This window comes from Cygnus olor, chromosome 11, assembly GCF_009769625.2.
Source record: "Cygnus olor isolate bCygOlo1 chromosome 11, bCygOlo1.pri.v2, whole genome shotgun sequence".
In the NCBI taxonomy this organism is placed as follows: domain Eukaryota; kingdom Metazoa; phylum Chordata; class Aves; order Anseriformes; family Anatidae; genus Cygnus; species Cygnus olor.
The window spans coordinates 3870871-3885809 of record NC_049179.1 but is presented as its reverse complement, the minus strand read 5'-3'; the positions used below and the strand labels follow the sequence as shown (position 1 = coordinate 3885809).

Sequence of the window (14939 nt, the reverse complement as noted above, 5' to 3'; positions counted from 1 at the left end):
TTTTGCCTGATTTCCAGATAATGTAGCAGACTGAGACCCCCAGGACTGAAATATAGCTTTTTGTCTTTTGACTTATACTCATACTCTGATGTCCTGAAAAGAAAAATTGTACTTCTCATGTATTGCATCTTCCCATTTCTATCCTCATTTTATTTTCACTACTTATTATTAAGAAGGATCAGAAAACAAATCTTAAGTACATTACTAAAAATTAGAGAGTGCTGTGAAGTTTTAATCATAATTATTCTAATAGAAAATGCAATTCCTAGATACCAGACCTATTCCAGGGAGAAATTTCCATTTCACTGAGTTTGCTTTTAGTTAGTTCAACAATGGACTTACAGTAGCAACTCTGCTTCAGAATATCATGGGAATTGAATTTCAGGTGTCCATGTTCTCATTTTCCCACATCTGTTGAAATCTCTCATGCCCATGTCTATCCTGTAAATCATCATCTCTTGAGCCAGCTGATGTACCATAAAAATCACAGGACTAAATATTTCCTGGACCCAGTAAAGAACTTGTCACCTTCCAGAATATCCTTCCAGTAGACTACCTTTTTCAGTGACTGAAGAAAGCAAAAGCTTTTGGTGTACGTATTATATCTTGGTGTATGTATGCATTATCATTTCTTACCAAAGAGCAACCACTTTTCAACTTACATTCAAACGGTTTGTATGTGCACTCTGAGCACAATCATACTCCTTGGGAAAGTGTATAATGGCTAATAGTTCTCTGGGCTTGATTAATTCTAGATGTGTATGTGCAGAAAATTAGTGAGATGTCAGTGTAGAAAGCAATGGTGACTCAGGTAAATAGAAAATAGAAATATTCCAAATTGCTCTTGTTCTTACCTGCATATCTTCTAGCTGGCTTTCCAAAGATCTTTTTAACACCACCAAATCTTTTGCCTCATTTTCAGCATGTTTCAAAGCTGCTTCTAATTGTTGCTTCTCTTCCTGCAATTATATAATTTAATATAGTTAGATAGATACAAGGCCTCTAATCTGACATCTAAAGACAAACAGACAACCAGTATTACTTAACAAGTGCATATAAAACTACAAAACATTCACTGGCTTCCTTATATTTCCCATTTACACTTCTCTACATGACAACAGGAAGGAGACTACTTTAGGGGCTTGTTTTCTCAGCTTACCTCATATCTCTTTATTTTTTCCTCCACTGAATCTTCTTCTCCTTTCATATTATCAAATTGTTTATGCAACTCTTCATTTTTACTCTCTAGCTCATCAACTGTTCTTTTCAACTGTTCATTTTCCTTTGTCAGCTCCTTGACTTGATTTTCTATACTATTTCGCATCTCTTCTGCAGCGTTTCTTTCACTAGCAAGGACAGCAGCATTCTAGTGAACACAAATTATGCAATGTTTTTAAAAAAGCAAAATTAATGGATGTTCTTTTCCGATATAAGTTTCACATAGCACCACAGCAAATGTAGCTACGATATAGCATTAAAACATCAAAGAACTGAAATTAAAACCTGTATAATTACAAAAATGTATTTTCAAGATTACTGTAGGAGAACACACAAGGAAGGAGTTTTTTTTCTCTGGCATGGCTACATGCTGAAGTAACAGTACCCAAACAATCTCATGCCTGCCATCGCATATTTTTACTTAAACTACTTTATTGCCTTAAATTACTTTCATGATCACATCCCAGCATTCAGTATTTACAAGTAATCTAAAAAACTCAAACAGATATCAAGAGACATGTGGGCCTCGAAGAAATAACATATTGATGAGGAGCGTCTCCCACAGCAGCACAAAATTTAGGCAGTCTTGCCCCATTGCCCATTCCAAACACAAACGTACAGCATTCTACATTCAGCTATATCTGGAGCTGCACAGTGAATCAGCTTTGGGAACAGAATCAACTTTAAGATACACATATAAACACGTATGTGTTTATATGTATATAAATACACAAATGTATTTATTTATAAAGAAGTTATCTTGACTGAGATAAAAGGGTGGGAGCAGGTAGAGGTGTTACTGGAAGAAATGCCCCAATCCATCTCAAAACATGGTTCTACAAAAGTCTATGCCAGCACAGCACAGCAGACAGTGAGCAGGCATGAACAAGCAGCAGAGACTGGAAGTACCTTACAGTGGTGTTGGTGCAGCTCTATCTGCATATCTTACAACCCACACTTGGGGCTATGCTTATTCAGTAGTTCTGCTTGGTTTCCAGTCACTGCCTGAGGATGGAAGGAGTTTAGCTACTGAGTTCACCTTGCATTCAAACAGATACACTTTGTGTATTATTTCAGAAACAGGAATAAATACACAACACAAAGACAAAATTAAAATAAACTACTTATCACAATTTATCACATGCAGTTACAGGTTTTTTTGGCAGGGCAACTGCCTGAAGTTGCAGCATGCAACTTCTCAGAATTTTCGCCTCTGTCTCACCACTTACCCACTCCTAAAACACACTCTTCCATTTAAAAGACTGTGCATTTCATTTGTTACTATTGTGGAAACTGTAAGTCAAGGTATGTATCTACATTGTTATACTACCTATGCTGTTATATTACACAGACCAGGTATGTACTTCTAAACCCCTAATTCTTTGCTCTTCATTGATTTGTTAGTAAGAATCCCATAAAAAAAAAAAAAAAGAACCAGATGCTTTTTTCCTTCTTACTCTTGAGCTTTCAGAGTCAGAAACAACGCGATAACTCCATATAAAGATCTGGTTCTTGTCTACAGGCTCACCACCTACTGCATTAAGACTTTAAATAATAGTAAGAACACCAGAACAACCATATGATTCAGTCTAGACCAGTGTTTTCTCCAGCAGTGGCCACAGCAGATGTTTATGGGAAAAAATGGAACAACTATAAGCAGAACCACCACACACTCCCACATCTTATTTTTCCCTACATGAATGCATCATCCATTAATTTCTCTCATCTTTTCTGAATCCATTTATAACTTTGGCCTCTACATTATCTGGTGATTAGGTAATTACATGTTAATTACTGAAGCATAGCATTTTTGCATGTGAAGTCATGTTTATCTGAGTGAAAACAAATCCTCCAGAGTAGCTTGGTAAGACACTACTTTGTGAAATATTTTACGAAAGCATGAAAATCTCTTTCAGTTATGTTACTTTTGATTGTAGGTCCTGATTCTCCCCTCTTCCCGTCCAAAGGGATAAGCAAAGTTCTCTAAAAGCGTGTTTACAAAGTATGCCCTCACTAGGTTGTTTTCTAGCAAGCAACAGCTTTAAAAACATGCAAATTAGTTTGATAAAGCAGTAACTCAGAAAACACTCAGACTGTCTACAGGGTCAATGAACTTATACAAAAACTGGCAGCATAAGCAGGCTGACAAGTTCTAGTCTTTCGAAAATACTGAAAAAACTTGTTCCTCCAAGTATATGACAGTTAAAAAGCTATAAAATAGGTTTCTGCTGATGCTTTAAGTTCTCACATCCTTTTCAATAGCATTTATATATTAATTTAGTTTTTGCTTTTTGCATACAGCAAAGTTTTACTAATTAGCAAGCACTCTACCAGAGGCTCCTTTTTGTCTGATTTCCCCTTTCTGCAGCTGAGTGAAAGCAGCTGAGGCATGCTGGGGAGTTCAGGGAAAGGAATGTTGATTTGTCTGTTCTTTTTCATCCAAGCGCCTACGCAAGGCTGCGCAGGAAGAGGACTGCATCAGACACATGCTGTACCTGATCTATCATACTTCATCTACTCCATTTTGATCTGATTTCCCAACACAGGAAGCATTATTTTCTTAGAAGTACACACACACACAAAAAAAAAAAAAGAAAGCCCCTTCAAATCTACATACATGCACATCTTTTTTAACCTAAGAGATCAAAATTAATTTCAGCCTACACTGATACTGTGATATCTAGAGATCTGCTCCCCCTGTCTTGCTGTATGCACTGAGGATACCCACTAAAATTAAACTGAACTGGTATTCTTCCTCCTTTTTCATGATGTATTTCAGTAAGTTCCCAAGATACAGGGTGACTCTGTATAAAAGGTAGAGTAATACAGGTAGAACAAGTTGCAAGTATTATCCATAAGCCTCATATAAAATCCTGGAAACCAATTGGATATATATGTAAAATCTAAAGTTTGAGCAGCCTGTGTGACCAGTACTTAACTGGCACATCTCCACAGAACTCTAATGACCTTGGCATTATTACAAGGATTACACTTTCACATGAACATACTATTCCCAGACAAACTCTCTGACATGTTAATTACAAAATTCTTTTCTTTTACCCTGAAAGGGTATGTCTTGAAAGATACCAACAATAAATAAATAAATACACACACATACTTTTTCAAAATGTTAGGAAAACTCTTATTATATATGGGGAGCTTTACTGCTTTGTAGTCAGAGTGGTCATTTTTCTTACGTGTCTTTCGGGGAAAGACATTTTGTTCAAAATTCAACTATCACGATATATTATTTTTCAATATCTTTTCAACTAGTTTCAGATAAGCCTGAAAAGCAACACAAAAGTATTTATCCTATCCTATTTTTACCTTACACAACTGTACATGTAAGGCATGAAAGAGCACCTTTGGGATAACATTCAGGAAGATATTAAAAAAAAATCAACAATATGAGCATTTTCAATTTGATAGTGAAATTTAAATGAAGTCAAACTACACAAATAGAATTTAGATGTTCTTTGAGTAGAAAATGCACATGTAGCATCACTTCTCCAAACCACAGGTGAGTTTAGATAGGAAAAAAAAAGCCTATGACTATATCAATGAATTAAGCATGCATGCCAACAGTAGTCAAGACTTCAGAATCGTTATAATTAATATTTGGGGACGTTGGTAAAGTTTTGTCAATCACTTTAACTAAAGTTTAAACAAATTAAGCCTATGGTAACAGAACAGAGTAAAGGTCAGAAAGTACTCATTTAAGGTGAAAATGAAACATTAACAAACGTATTGTTAACATAACATGATCTTTTGTTCGCTGGATTGTGGATGACCCTCTTCAGAGAGCTGAAATGAGATTATGTATGTAAACACATGCAGAGCACAAAACAGATAAAACTGGTTAAGCAAGATTCTTCATGACAAAAGCTGGAAGGAAATACTGTATATTCAGGAATATTTGCCATAATAAAAAAAAAAAAGGAGGTGGGAGGTGTTAAAAGTATCGAAGTGGGTTTTTTTGGATCTTAAAATTATCACATCTCAGATCCAAGATTACAGTTTCTTCCTTATGTCATATAAAACACGCTTATGATTTCTTATTCCCCCTTACCAATTTTTGCAGTATATTTTAATAAACAAATGTCTTACTAATAAGTGCAATATCATTACATTTATGTAAGGTAAAAACTCTACAGCATTTTCATTGTGTTTGCTTGCCTGCATTTTCATCGTCTTTCCTTCCAATTTGTCTATCCTCATTCAGTCTTTCAGGTCATTCAGTGTCTTCTACTCACTATGTTTAGGCTGTTTTGCACCCAGATCCCCACCTTTTCTATCTTTGAAAGAAAAGCACCTTCATCTTAATACCTGTTACTTATAGACTTCTTACACACATTCATACCTCCTTCTCATTCATATTTCTGAATGGATGAAACATTTTATTATACTCTCTCACTTTATTATGCTTTCTCAAACTGTAGTTTTATCATGTTTAAACTCATGATTTAAGACTGAGCAAGCCTTATCAGCAGATTTAAGCTAAAGACATTAGGTAAAAAGTTGGAAATGGATTGCAGGCTTCTGAGAAAAGCTGAAAAAAAAGAGAAGCCGCCTGTCTAGAAGAAAGTAAAGAGAGTTGTAATGATGTCCCACAATGCAAAGTCCTCTGTGACTGCCTAAAGATAAACTACAACTGTATTATCATGGTTATAGGCACTCAGCTTCTTTAAAGGAAGGAAGTTTGAGAGATAAAAGAGATTCAAGTGGTAATGATTTGACTCTTATATCGAGTATCACAGTAGTGAATATAAATCACAAGCCACATATGCAGCGTGTGAAATCATATGAGGTATCAGAAAATACCCTGACTTCAGTAAGGCTTTTGACACCGTTTCCCCCAACATTCTCCTCAAGAAACTGGCTGCTCTTGGCTTGGACTGGCGTACGCTTCGTTGGGTTAGAAACTGGCTGGGTAGCCAGGCCCAAAGAGTCATGGTGAATGGAGTTAAATCCAGTCGGAGGCCGGTCACTAGTGGAGTCCCCCAGGGCTCAATACTGGGGCCGGTCCTCTTTAATATCTTTATCGATGATCTGGATGAGGGGATCGAATGCACCCTCAGTAAGTTTGCAGATGACACCAAGTTAGGTGCGTGTGTCGCTCTGCTCGAGGGAAGGAAGGCTCTGCAGGAGGATCTGGATAGGCTGGACCGATGGGCTGAGGCCAACTGTATGAAGTTCAACACGGCCAAGTGCCGGGTCCTGCACCTGGGGCACAACAACCCCAAGCAGAGCTACAGGCTGGGAGATGAGTGGTTAGAAAGCTGCCTGGCAGAGAAGGACCTGGGAGTACTAGTTGACAGTCAGCTGAATATGAGCCAGCAGTGTGCTCAGGCGGCCAAGAAGGTCAACAGCATCCTGGCTTGCATAAGAAACAGTGTGGCCAGCAGGGCTAGGGAAGTGATTGTCCCCCTGTACTCGGCTCTGGTGAGGCCACACCTCCAGTACTGTGTTCAGTTTTGGGCCCCTCGCTACAAGAAGGACATGGAGGTGCTCGAGAGAGTCCAGAGAAGGGCAACGAAGCTGGTGAGGGGTCTGGAGAACAAGTCTTACGAGGAGCGGCTGAGGGAGCTGGGATTGTTCAGCCTGGAGAAGAGGAGGCTCAGGGGCGACCTTATCACACTCTACAGGTACCTTAAAGGAGGATGTAGCGAGGTGGGGGTTGGTCTATTCTCCCATGTGCCTGGTGGCAGGAGGAGGGGGAATGGGCTAAAGTTGCGCCAGGGGAGGTTTAGGTTGGACATTAGGAAGAACTTCTTTACTGAAAGGGTTGTTAGGCATTGGAATGGGCTGCCCAGGGAAGTGGTTGAGTCACCATCCCTGGAGGTCTTTAAAAGACGTTTAGATTTACAGCTTAGTGATATGGTTTAGTGGAGGACTTGTTAGTGTTGGGTCAGAGGTTGGACTAGATGATCTTGGAGGTCTCTTCCAACCTAGACGATTCTGTGATTCTGTGAAAATACAGACATTACATTTGTAATAAAAACAGAAATTTACAAAACCACCTCATGGACAAAGCTAAGGATTCTGAAAACTAGGAATGCAAGTTACACATTTCTGTTAAATTTCCTTGGGACGCACAGCCCATGTTTTATACAGGCAAACTTGTGCTTTTGTGGTTAAATCTGGTTTCACTTCACCTCACAGTAAGGGAAGCAAGATATACTGGTAAACTTCAGTGTACTATTTCTAACACACATATCTTGATCAGGGTAACACCTCTTCATACACGTGCCAGTATGGCCTAATTTTAAATTTGCTTATCTCAGTTTCTAAAATTTCTGAAATTAAACTGGATTAAGTCATCATGTAGACTGAGAGACTTATAAACGATTCTTTTGGTCACACAGTAGGATTAAAGGTAGCTATTCTAAATATAGAAAGTCTCATCAAGAAATTTTAACCTAAATGACAAGTGCATTTGAATGGATCTGTGGGTTTCACAGCAAAACGTTACTCACTGAACTTGCAGCTACGTGGAGAATTTAAGTTCGTGAAACAGTTGACATAATTTTCTGCCTGCTGAACAAGTTTTTACTAGTATGTACTGAGTGGAGGAACAGACCAAAGTCTGAATGATGTTGATAAAATATGATGTTAGAATGTTTCATTCAGGAGTACAAAGCTACTTTTAACTTGTAGCTGACGAGAAGAAAATATGAGAATGCATGCACATGTGTATTATTTGATTTGGTATGTACACCTGATTTATAAAGTTTAACCTGGCTTAGGTCTGCTCTTCTGAGTCCACATAGTCACAACTGCTGGAGTTCATATGCATGCCACGTTCAGTTTTCAGCTTTGGGCCTAAGGAAGTTACTCTCCATATGGGAACTTCAGCAGTGGAATTCAATTCCCTCACTTCTTTCAGGTGTTTTGCCTGACAAAAAAATGAGTTTAATAAAGTTTTCTTTTGTGTCCTTTCATATAATTGTATGCATGTGCAGAAATATTTTTAAATATATTAAAATTAGTCAAGACAAAGTATAAAAAAAGCAATAAATATTTGCGTAACAAAAAAGTCAGAACACTTTTGTTAAAGCAAATGTATTTATACACCATCCTACTCTCAACTTTGGTGAAAGCAGTGAAAAGTATCAGAGGTGGAGCTCAGCACAAAAGATACCAAAATCCTTCCCACCACCAATTACTATGTCAAACCTAAAGAAACTGGACAGAACACACAAAGGTGGTTCTGGAGATTCAAATGAAATATTCTATTTCCATCTAAGTAGAGAAAAAAAGCTCTTTGATAGGAATGCAGAAAATGTTCTGTGGCTCCACACCTTCTTTTCTACCACACCCTTAACACTGGCAAAAACATGAGTGGTTGTGTAACTGATCATTAAAAAAAATGGTTTTGGCTGACTTAGGTGTTTCAGCTGGTGAAATTCCCCTTCAGCAGTGACTGTGCAGTGCAGGACCTTTAGAGACCTTTTATACACAATATGGAAGGGGCTAATGAGGGGAAGCTAAGTGTCTCATTAACAGCTTATTAAAACTGTTACATTTTGTCTACGTTCAGTGTTGATTAGGCACAACTTAGCCAAATTTTCTGACTACACTTAAATTTCAGAAAATTTTATATTTTATAAAATTTCAAAATTCTATATTTTGAATAAAGTTCGGCTGAGTAAAACTGAATTCAACCAATTAACTGTTCATTCTCTAATCACCATACTTGAAGCACAAATCTAAAGAATCAATCTCCATACAAAATGAGCTACAGCACAAATAAAGGTTTTCTAATGGAAGTAACAGGCTTTCAGATACTCTTTTCATATTTATACGTTATATGTGTGGAATCAAAGTAAATGACACGATAATCTTCCAAAACCTTCTGAAAAAAAGGGAATGGTGTGGCTGCTCCCTCCACTTTGTTCCTGGTGTGGAATATTTAAGGTTAATAAGGGAAGATATTCTCTGTTGAAAACTCTAAAATCTTGTGCGCCACCTTTTCAGGTTGGTGCTGGATAAGTTATTAAGCTTCTTGAACTGCATGTAGAAAGATTTATGTGACTTCACATATTCAGATCTACCCAGTTCCCTCAGATGATGCTGAAGGAGATGCAGTTACAGAGAAATCAATCCCCCTTTCTTTTGTCCTTTCCTCTCCTTTTTGTGTGTAAAGGAATCAAGTTTAAATAAAACAACTAGACACTGCTTTTTCTAGCTAACATGGAGGTGATTTCAAAAGAAAAAAAAAAGCAACCATACCCCAAAACATATAACCAAGGGAAAAGACATATTGAAAAGGGGTCTAAGCAAGAATGAGCCTCAGCACAGGGACAGCCCTTTGATTGTTAATTCTTATTACCTCTTCAGTAAAGAAAACTTCTGAAATGTGTGTTATTCAGGTATGGTCATCTAGTTTTTGAAGCTCATGAATGTAAATAACAGGTCTTTAATTCTATTTGTAGTTCTGTTTGTATTTCAGGTATTTTTCCCACTTGGCAACTCTTTTTACCGAAGACGCTATTTCTTGTAATAGTTGGAGGTCCCTCAGATGAATGATACAGTAACATTGTTTAGCAATAATAATAAAATCTGTTAACTCTTACAATGCAATATGAAAGCCATAAAAGCAAAATGGAGTTTTATGGCTACCAAAAAGTAAAAAATTTGGAAGAGACTAAATTGCCTAACTGGCTTTACTTACTACTTTTCTACCTTGAACTGATTATATTCATTCTTTCCATAATTTTAAAAGGAGGTTTAGCCTACTTGTAATACATGGCTCAGCCTCTGGAATTTAACTATCATTAGTTACATATTAAAAGGGTCAGTGTTGTGTTTCAGTGTGGTTTTATCTCCTAGTGAGCTACACTGCAACCAACCTGAATCCTCAACTGTACTTCAAGAGATTAGTCAGTAAGGAAATGTACAAATTTATAAACAGGTCAGGCTATTTTTCCTTCCATTTCAGCTAAAGTCATTCTATTAATTGGTTAAAAATCATTCACCTGTGACAGTTTAGAGACAAGACTTTCCTTCTTGCCAGGCCGTTTTCACTGATCTAAACGGTATAATGTCCTTAACACTATTTCCAAAACTATTTCAGTTTTGATTTATAAGATACAATGAAAGATTTAAAGGTCTACATTGTAAAACTGAGAATTAAACTCCTGTTTACAGAGAACACACTAAACAAGATTTCCCAATTTAAGCACAACCTAACGTTTACACAGTTACAATATCCAGAGCCAGGAAAGCATTAACCTTTCAACAAATAGCTATACCCAAGTCCTATTATCCTCTTAGCTATGTATCATGACATACTCAGACTGGCTTATACTAGCAGTTTTTTTCAAGGTCAGAAATTGTTGCAAAGACTAGAGTGAAATATTAACTGGTTAGGTGTTCATATTTTACCACACTGAATGGACTTGCACAATCCAACACTTCACACACGTACATAAAGAAACATATACTTTTACAGGACAAACCACCTGAATATACGTACACTGTCTTCTGCTGGTAAGGATTGTAGATTCTCTTGATGGTATTAAAAAAGTATCTGACCCCACAGGCTCTCACCAACTTTCAAAAAGAAAACAAAAACGAAACAAAACAAAACGAAACCTACCCGTTCCCAACCTAGACTAATTGAAATGGTCCTGACCAAATCAGATTCACAATGCTATCAAATGACTACTGTAGATAAGACAGATTTTTCCTCCACTGTGATTAGATATGAAGCAATACAGCTCAGAGAACTTTACAGGACAGTTTTGGTCAGAGGCTTTCTTGACTCTACATACAGTATAAAAACATCCATCTTTGGCATGCTTTACAGGCATGTTTCTTACTTATTGACAACACGGCCAGTATTCCACAATTTGTTTCATATTTCATTTAATGGATGACTAAAAACATGCATGATGCTACCACCAAACAACTTCCTTTCCATGCACAGAACAGACACTTACAACAAAACAACTCAAATCTGTCTCCCAGATTTTCCATATATCAGGATGCTTCCAATGCTCATCCCTATTTCAGGAGGGCCTGCACCCTTCCTTATACCATAACACTTCTGGCTGTGCATTCTCCTTTTTCCCACCATCCCAACCATTTGCAGAACCACACTAGAAATTGATCAAGAACATACCAGGCTTTTAGAGGGCTAGTAAAGGAAGGCTGAAAATGAAAGAGTGGGAAGGGGAGAAGCCAGGTCACGAAAGAGGAAATACTAACAAGGACCAGTTGCTCCACTATCCTTTGACTCCGCATACAGTTTAGAGCAGTTAATAACTGGCCTCTATCAGCTGGCTTCTACCATATAAACCAAACCCAGCATTATCTCAACATGGCAAAGGCTGCCTCAGGCAAGCAAAGGAAAGAAAAATCCATCAGTGGTATCTGGAATCCTAGCCGATCTTCTCTAAATTTTTTCCAATTGTTATGCAGATTGTCTGAGGTGAGCAGCTGAGACTTAGACATAACATTCCGGATGCAGACTAGAGATGAGTTATGGATACATGAATACAAGGGCACAACAATGTTCTTATGTCCAAGTAATTCCTGTTATATAATTTGTTCTGTTGCTATCAGTATGATGTGTTTACAGAGCTATTTATTATAACCCCAAGATTTCACCCTAGCATGGTGCCAGTTAGTTGGGAGCCTATTATTTTTATATGAAGAGCTTGAAATAATTGTGTGTGTGTATCATTTGACAGTTTACATAAATTTACTTATCACTTTATGGACCAAAGCGTCTCTGTGATGCTCCACCATCAGCTGATGTCTTCTTTTTTACCCTGAGTCACTTGGACAACCACCATGTGGTGTTTGTATAGCATTATTCCAGAAGAGGTTCTGAGAGTATAATAAATTATGTTTTATTTTACATTTATACTACATATGCCAAGCCATTTCTACAAGAAAGGCATACATGCTATATGTCAGTATCATTCACGACACTTAATCTAGTTTTTCTTAAGCTTCTTTAAAGCTAATCAATTCTTCCACATAAAGCAGAAGAAATATATGATCATGTCAGGTAGAAAAGATACTCTATTCACTTTCATTTCAAAGTTCTTTACAGCTCTGTGCTAAATTTGCCTAAACTCACAACCACTCATACAGATGGATGAAAAAAAAAACAAAACAAAAAAAAAACAAAGCTTTATCTCTTCTGTGACATGCAGAATTTTATGATTTTGTGTTTACCTATTTTAAAAGAAGTAGCATTTAGTTTGTAACCTGGGAAGAAAATAACCATGGTCTTTTGCTGTTCCTACCACTTGCTCTGCTAAAATTCCGTCTTCTCTTTAATCATACCACAGCTTAACACGTGTGTCAGTTAGAGCTCACATGACCACAAGCTTCACTGCATTCTTAAACGTGTTGATAAAGGAATCTGCTTCTAAAGGTTGAGTGTCTGTTCTAACACTGTGAATGAGGTCAAAAGTATTACAAACCCTGAAGAAATCAGTCAAGGTCAGCCCTAGACTGTTGTAAGGCAGTCATAACGTGATGGCTACAGCTTTTTTGGAACAACATAATTTGTGCAACCTGCTTTTCAAATTCCACAGTTCTGAGTAGCTTGCAACTGCACTTCCCTGAGCTGGTTGCAGTTTGCTACTACTTTCTACCTACAGTGTTACATTCCAGAAGTCATTTCCAAATTTTACTGAAACAGTGGCCCTTCATCCACTGACACAGCACTCCTGGTTAAGTAGTACAATTCTGTCCTATTGTGTTGGAGGTTCAGATTAAATAATATAAATTTTTGTACTACATTACAATGGTGGAGATTCATACTCATTTATTCTCTAGCACTTGAAGTGATGATGTCATCTCTCGTTATTTAGAAATATATTATTTTTTTTTAATTTCTTACTAAATTAAAGATATATGTTATCCTAACACAGGTGTGTTAAGGAAGCGGAAAACTTTTACTAAATGGAAATAGTCTGATCTCAGTCTTAATAAACATGCAATGAAGTTAGGAACGATCACAGCTATTTCAAAAAGACCACAAGCAGAAGGCATAACACAAAAATGAGTTACCTTGGTAAATTGTATCAAACAAAATGAAGATCTTAAGATCTGTGGCTTTATGTAACTATCTCTATGTAAAAGCAAGCAAACAAAATCAAAAAACTACCACATCACTGAGCATGAGACAGAATTGCACATGACAAATACATCCCCCCCCCCATTCTCTCATCACATAACCATGAGTACATTTCTAACATTATTTTAAACAGATCTGGGCGTCATTCTAATCATACAGAATGAATACACTCTGCACCATTGGCCAACCTACCTGATATCTGTAGTAGCTGAAAAATTCTGCTGATTTAACACTGGCACAAAAATTACTTTGTTTTTCCCTGCAAATATTTCCTTTTAGGCCTAACATACATCACAAAACAACTTCATTCAGTGTACCAATTTGTGTAATATAGAAGTAACATAGGAACTAACAACCTGGTACATACAAACTTCAATATACTCCCATCTATGAAATATTGGTATCATTATTTTCTGTATAAGAAACACTATTTACACACTATTTATACACCAGTTTTCCTCATTAAATAAAACAGAATGGCACTTTTCACTTATATTTGATGTAAACTTCTTGTATTCCACCATCCAATATAAATCTTTCCATCTTGTAATAATGTAAAAAAAAAAAGTACTTAACATGTCAATCAGCTTCAATTATATAACCCATGATTTTCACACAGTGCTTGGTATTCCAGATGAATTATAAAACCAATAATTAATACGTTATGTAAGATCACTGCAGATCACTCATCCAACTCCCTGTAGGGACCAGTTTTACTTTCCTGATAGATAATTTATCAAACACAATGAACAATCTCAGCCAGCAGGCATAGAGATAGTGCTGGGTTTCAAAAATAATGAAGGATACTAAAACCTTCCTATTAAGCATGACTGAAGTTTTTCTTAGAATAAAACCCAAAGATCACAAAGTAGAACTGCAAGAGCAAAACTTGTGCTTAGAGAAACATTAATGAATTAAATTTAACTTTTGAACATCTGATTATATATATTATTATAGACTATAACATGCAAGCAAAAAAAAAAAATCTGAAACGCTATTTAAAACTATCTAAGCTACAACAACCCAGCCATTGAGCCATTTCCCAGACTGTTATTATTATACCTAACAGACTACTCTTTCATTTCTTGTCAATCATAATTACAGTTCCATAATTGAAATACAGTAAATCACCAAGCAGTAACTTTGAAAGATGGTTCATTGAGGTTAAGCTGTCACTACAATTACTGTATAATAAAAAAAAAAGTTAATTTAAATGTTCTAGTTCTTCCTCAAAGGAAAAAAAAAAAAAGAATTTGGTTCAAGCTCGGATGAGTCAAATATCTTCATGATGATGTAAACAAAGAGAAACAACACATTTAAGCGAAGTCAAACAATCTCAAGTAGAAGTCCTAGGCTGCATATACAAACCAGTGCATATAAATTTCTGTAACTGCTGAAGAAAACAGGACATTTTAAAACAATTTTAAGAATACTCTCTCTCTGAATTCAGTTGTGCATTATCTATCCAGCATCTTCTACACAAGATCCCATTTTTTTCATAAAGCACACAAAGCTTTGAAAACTTCTTTCAAGTTTCAAGATTAATTTTAGTTCAGTTCTACACTATGCTTACAGCCATAACTAGCACAGTAGCTGCAACTCACTCAACACCACTGAGGTG

At 36.7% G+C, this 14939-nt stretch overlaps 1 protein-coding gene across 12 annotated transcripts in view; it reads right to left on the bottom strand.

Moving 5' to 3' along the window:
• Positions 1-14939, bottom strand: part of CGNL1 (cingulin like 1) — a 67999-nt gene that overhangs the window by 17088 nt on the left and 35972 nt on the right. For all 12 annotated transcript variants that reach the window (XR_005823434.1, XM_040570467.1, XM_040570471.1 and 9 more), the window contains 2 exons: positions 1160-1366; positions 855-959 (listed from right to left, as the gene is read on the bottom strand). Coding sequence is in view for 11 of the 12 variants with exons in the window: in XM_040570467.1 (XP_040426401.1) it covers positions 855-959; positions 1160-1366 (312 nt within the window). In the remaining variant the exon portion in view is untranslated. The remainder of the gene's footprint in view (positions 1-854; positions 960-1159; positions 1367-14939) is intronic.